The 6000-nt window shown below is 38.7% G+C and overlaps 1 protein-coding gene across 1 annotated transcript in view; it reads left to right on the forward strand.

Moving 5' to 3' along the window:
• The first annotated feature begins 108 nt into the window (after positions 1-108).
• Positions 109-6000, forward strand: part of lgi1b (leucine-rich, glioma inactivated 1b) — a 13047-nt gene continuing 7155 nt past the window's right edge. Inside the window, exons 1-5 of the mRNA XM_016681244.1 lie at positions 109-666; positions 1471-1542; positions 2406-2477; positions 3728-3799; positions 5989-5995. Of these exons, the coding sequence (XP_016536730.1) occupies positions 470-666; positions 1471-1542; positions 2406-2477; positions 3728-3799; positions 5989-5995 (420 nt within the window). The 5' untranslated portion in view covers positions 109-469. The remainder of the gene's footprint in view (positions 667-1470; positions 1543-2405; positions 2478-3727; positions 3800-5988; positions 5996-6000) is intronic.

A 6000-nucleotide genomic window follows, 5' to 3' on the forward strand; every position in this document is an offset into this window, starting at 1 on the left:
GAATGAGTGTGGGGCAGGTGCATTTGCTCAGAGCCTCATGAATAGCCGCTTCCCATTAGCCACGCACGTCTCTGTGGCGCGCATAAATAATAGCTGGCAGCGGTGATAAAAACGCGCACCTTGGGGGCTTCTAACCCCTCCTCCTCACTCTCTCTCTTTCTTTCTTCCTTTCTGGCTCTCTAATGGGCTTTTCCCTCCGAACATCATTTAAAAGTACTTATTTGAAGGCATCAAGCAGAGAAGAAACGTAGATAGATATTTTTCTTAGTCGCTGTTTAGAACAAATCCGCTTATCTGGATGAGATACAAGGCTGCATCAAAGCTCCGGCTTGTATGACAAAAAATAAAATAAAATACATACTTAGCAGGAACATCGAGACAAACTTATTGGCCGTTTACAGATTTTTGTTTTCGCGTGGAAGTTAAAGGCGCAGGAGCGACAGGACTGGTCCAGGACAGGAGCACAGTGATGGGACGCCCGGGCAGAGGATGGAGGGGAGGATGGACGGTCCTGATGTGGGTCGCCGCTGTCTGCTTGGTGCTGACTGACGGACGCAGGTCCAGGCAGCCCAGGTGCCCCGTTGGATGCACCTGCACTAAAGACAATGCCCTGTGTGAGAACGTCCGAAGCGTGCCTCACACTTTCCCGTCCGACGTCGTTTCACTGTAAGTCCTGCTCCAACTGAGCCTGGAAGCACTTTATGACTCTCACAGACTGTGCAAAACTGCATAATATTGATATTGATTTGTGAGCTTACAGTCCCGGCCCGTGGCATAAGCGAGCTAATGATGCGTTTGATATGTAAATTACTTCACCAACACAACATGACTTCACACCCAAGTTGAGCATATTCTAATATCAAACTTGGAAAACAGATATTTTAAAATTTGTGATCCTTACTAACCACTGTCATTGATACAAGACCTTTGATGCATCTATTTCCATTTTATAGTGGATGTTCAAATGGATCAAACTACATTGGCATCACAGTATTGGCAGAAGTGACAACAGTGGGCTAAACATAGCCTGGCATATAACACCCTTTGGTACACAGTAGAATTTATAGTATATTATGTGACGACTGACTGGCTGAATAAGATGTTCTTTCTCTGGAATAACATATTAACAACCACTTTCAATCCTTGATGAGACCGTAATGGGCCTGCCCATATTCACACCCACATAGTGAGGAACCCACTGCCAAAGGACACAGCCAACTTGGTTAGAACCAAACCAGATATTAACCAGCAAGAGTGAGATTTGTTTTTGGAGGAGAAGAGACTTTAGTTACGGCTGGCCGGTTGACGAGTTTAACAGGATGTGGCCCCCAAAACAAATGCTGTTTACACAACTCTGTGTAATCAGCATTCGCCAGCTCTGAGTTGTAGAAATCTTATGGCAGATCTTATTTAACAGCTCTTAGTTGTTGCATATATTGTAATCTAACAAGTCCTCATTTTTAATTTTAGGTCTTTTGTAAAATCTGGATTCAATGAGATCTCAGGAGCAAGTTTTGTTCACACTCCTAATCTGCAACTCCTGTGAGTATCCATCCGTCCATCCATGCATCCGTCCATCCATGCATCCATTCATCCATGCATCCGTCCATCCATCCGTCCGTCCATCCATCCGTCCATCCATCCATAGTAGCCATGTTCTTCCCCAAGAGGACTTGTATAGGGGGGCTGACATGCATATTTAATGGTGTCAGGATTATACTGTAGACCTCATGGTTACAGCATCAAAAAGCAGGGAAATGGTACAAAACAATAGATCGAGCGTTATGCTGTGAGTGGGGTATTTTTCTTTATAAAGAGCATAGAATGTTAAATAACTGCTGCACAATATTGCGCAAGGCATAATGGCAAACAGAGAGTTTATTAAGCAATCTCTTTTAACAAATTAGCGCTTATGTCGGCTTTAATTGTGCTCTAATCACGCTTCATGCAGAGGATAATAGTACACTGGCACCAGCCATTGTCTCTGCAATGCATCCTTCTTGGCATCAGTTCCCTCATGCTCTCAGATGAGACTGAAGTGGTCTGAATGAGCGTGTGGGAAATCAAAAGCAAAAGAGAGTGAATTAAAAATGAGTAACGGGAATTAGTCTTCACTGGTAATGGTAATAATATTTCCTTATAGTTCTGTGGTTTGCTGCCTTGAGTTTTAATGTTCCTGTCAGTATGATTAACCTTTAACAGGATATAAGTAACCTTTTGTGGAGTTACATTTGTAGCCAATTGAAAAAGAATTCAGTCAAATGAGTTTTGAAGGAGACACTTAGAAAGTAAAAGGTAATTTTATTTGTGTAGCACATTTTCAGCAAAAAAGAGTCATTGTTTTGTTTTTTTTGTGACGAAATGGATGGATTGAGTTGCATCATCGCTGCTGTTTTCCTTCTCAGACTCTTCACTGCAAATTCCTTTGACCTGATTGATGAAGATGCTTTTATGGGTTTGGCACATCTTGAATACCTGTAAGTATTTTTCATTCTTTCTTGTGAGGTTGAAACTTAGCCGTCTACCACTATTAATAAAATGTTGTACTTCTTTTGTACAACATCTTACAAAATTATTCACATCCCTTAACTTTTAAAATAATTTGCCTTGAGGTTTCTGTGCATTTTAATGAGATTTTAAGTGGTAGGCAAAGTAGTGCATAATTGTGAAATGGAGGGATACATAATGTTTACACTTTAGCTTAAAAAAATCTGAAAAGTGTGGCTTGCATATTGTGTGGCAACACACTTTTATTTAATACTGCTACCCACTTTACTCTGACACCTGAAATAAAATCCAGTGCTTTTTTACTAAGTAATTAAAGTAGGAAATAGAGTCCACCTTTGAGTAATTCAAGTTTTATAGAAATCAAGCTGTTCTGTGAGGGCCACAGGGATTATTTAGAGAACATTAATGAACAAAATGTTAGGATTTGAGTTTTCTGTGTTTATTTGTTTTTTGTTTTTTTTCGGTGTTTGTTGTGATCCTGTTCCCTGTGAGTCTCTGTGCTGTCCTGTCCTCCCTGTTAATTGTTTCCCAGGTGTGTCTCGTTCCCCGATCACTCCTCCCAGTGTATTTAAGTCCACCTGTTGTTTTTGTCTGTTGTCAGATCCGAGTTGTATGTAGGTTATTGTCAGCAGTTCTCAGTTGAACCATATAGTCCTGAGACTACTTTGCTCCATGTTCAATCTTTGTGTCAGTTGCTACCGGTATTTAGCTGCGTGCTTTTTGTCTCTGCCGTGCTGCCTGATCTGGACTGTTTGAGCCACTTTCATGATTAAAATCATCATCACTTTCTTCATAACCTGGACTCCTGCGTTCATTCTCACCTTCACAAACCACCACCTCATGACACAAAAATCATCATGAAGACCAAGAAACACATCAAACAGATCAGAATTTTAAAAAAAGCGTTGGACTATAAAGCAGTATTTAAACTTTTGAAGCTCTCAGAGCGCTGTTTAGTTCATCATCTCCTGCAAGGAGACAATTAGTCCGAGAAGCAGCCGTGAGGCAGATGGCATTTCTGGAGGAGCTACAGAAATCCATTGTTCAGGTGGGAAATCTATTGGCAGAAAATGCAATATGCCATCCAAATCTGGCCTTCATGGAAGTGTGGCACAAAGAAAACCATAGCTGAAATGTTGGCATAGGAGATGTGGGCAAAAAAAGCAAACATGTAGCAGAAGGTCCTGATTGGTCTCCTTAAATCCTGCCTGTTTTTCAGATTCATTGAAAACAACAGAATTGCATCAATTTCTCCATTTGCTTTCCGCGGTCTCAAGACACTGCTACATTTGTAAGTATTTTACTACTACAGCATCTATATCTTGGTGTTTTCACCATGTTTTTTCCACAATCCCAAACTTTTCTTTTAACTTCTGTTCATATTGCTATATTTTTCTCCCTCCTCACCAGCTGTTTTGATTCATTTTCTTTTTCCCAGAAATGAGTTGTCTTTACTGCCAGTTTCCATTGATTCTCTGTTCAATGAACTGCTCAAAAACAGTTTTATAAGAGAAGTAGTACAGGGATAAATTTCACATATTCTGAAATACACAGAGCATCAATTTCTATTTTCTGCCACTGCATCAGTTTGTCAGTATCTCCAATGCAAAGGTAGGAAGAACTGCTGCTGTCTGTGGTTGGCTCACAAGGTGACTGCCTGAGCATGTCAGCAGTATCAGGTAGCACAAGGCCAGAGTCGGATGTTTTCATTTCTATGATTTAGCTCTAAAACTTATAATTACACTGCATTTGTCGTCTTAAAGTTTGTTTTTGATGCTTTTATATGTTTATGTATCCTAACCACAGATGACAACATCGTTTCTACCAGCAATCAGAAAGGATTAAGTAAGATAAAAGGATTAGCTATGTGCCTTTTATTCTTTCAGGCTACACAGACTGAGAAGGCAAGTTGCGACCTGCAGTGACCTGCAGGTCAAAACTAAATATAACTGGACTGTTACCCGAACCCTAACCATATGACCTACAATCTGTCTCTGACTCTCTGCCAGATTGCTCTGTTTACATTTGGAGATTATGCAGCAACAGTCAAAAATGCAGACACAGCAGTCTTATTTATTAGGTTAGATGTATAGGTGGCTATTGATTGCCTCTCCTAAAAGTTAATTTCAGATCATTTAAGATAAAGAGGCATGAAATATGTATGGGTTACAGTCATTAATGTCTATGACATTTGAAAAACAGTTTAATTATTAGCATTTAAAAAGTTTTTATGTTTAAAACATTAATCCTTTCAAGTATAAAAAATAAAACTCTCTTCAGTCTGCAGGTTTTACACTTCAGTTTTTAATAAGGAGACAGATGTTCACTGTAATTAAATTTCATTTAAATGAGAAGAAGCATCCTTTAACATCACACCACCCTCACATAGCATAGGTTGCCATGCTACTCTTCCTCACATAATTTTGACCAATAACTGACATTATGAATCCTCAGTTTAAAAAAAAAACACATTTCATCAGTATTATCAAGCCACAATACTTTCTTCATTTGGTCATACAAAGATAATGTAAGTGTTCTTAGTTTATCACATATATGTTTTTAAGTTAATATTAGCACACTTTACAAAATCATGTGTGTTGTTAAAGATTGTATTATTCTAGTTTAGGACTGGCTAGATTAGTCAAATTTAACAGGATTTGGGGTTTTATCATGTCCTCATTTATAGAGAAACTTGAGCGTATCTCATTTTTATCACAACTGTTTAAGGATTTTGTTATTTTTTTGTTTGTTTTTTTTTTAATATAGCCATGAATAAATTCTGCATCATGTGTGGGAATTTAAACTTCATCCCACATACTATACATTATTAAAGGGCCCAGGCAGTATTGGAATCCCGACCACTCTGCTTTAAAACCATCCGTTTTGAAAGTGCATTCTTGTTCAAATACAAAACACAAAGTAAAATGGTCTCTCTTGTGTGAACGACTAACTCTCGCATGAATAATGCAGCTTTCATCTCTTTCTGTTTTCTGTTTTGCTGATTTGGAGTTCAGCTCAGGTCTCAGTTGAGAGGTTCTGCATAGATGGCAAACAGTTTGGGTTGTGATATCTTTGACTCTTGTTGGGTCCCATGTCTGGACTGCAGATGAGCAGGGTTTGCTCTAGATTAATTAAAATACTTATATGATAATGTGCAGAACATGGTCTATTTATATGTCTCTGACCTCTGTCCGGATGCTCTGTAAGTTACTACTGTAACTGTATATTATTTTGGCATATAAGATTCAAAACTCCATTACAGCGTTATCTGTGGAGAAATCCAAAGATAACACTTGTAGCTTTACTCTGTTGCTTACAAGTAATAAAAAACACATACTGAAATCAATCAATCAATCAATCAATTTTTATTTGTATAGCACATTTCAGCAGCAAGGCATTTCAAAGTGCTTTTACATAATGAAACATGTATTTGTCTAGTGTCTGTAGACATAAATGTCTCTGTGCCTTTTTGTTAATTAGGAGTCTGGCTTA

This window comes from Poecilia formosa, unplaced genomic scaffold, assembly GCF_000485575.1.
Source record: "Poecilia formosa unplaced genomic scaffold, Poecilia_formosa-5.1.2 Scaffold274, whole genome shotgun sequence".
Taxonomy (NCBI): Eukaryota; Metazoa; Chordata; class Actinopteri; order Cyprinodontiformes; family Poeciliidae; genus Poecilia; species Poecilia formosa.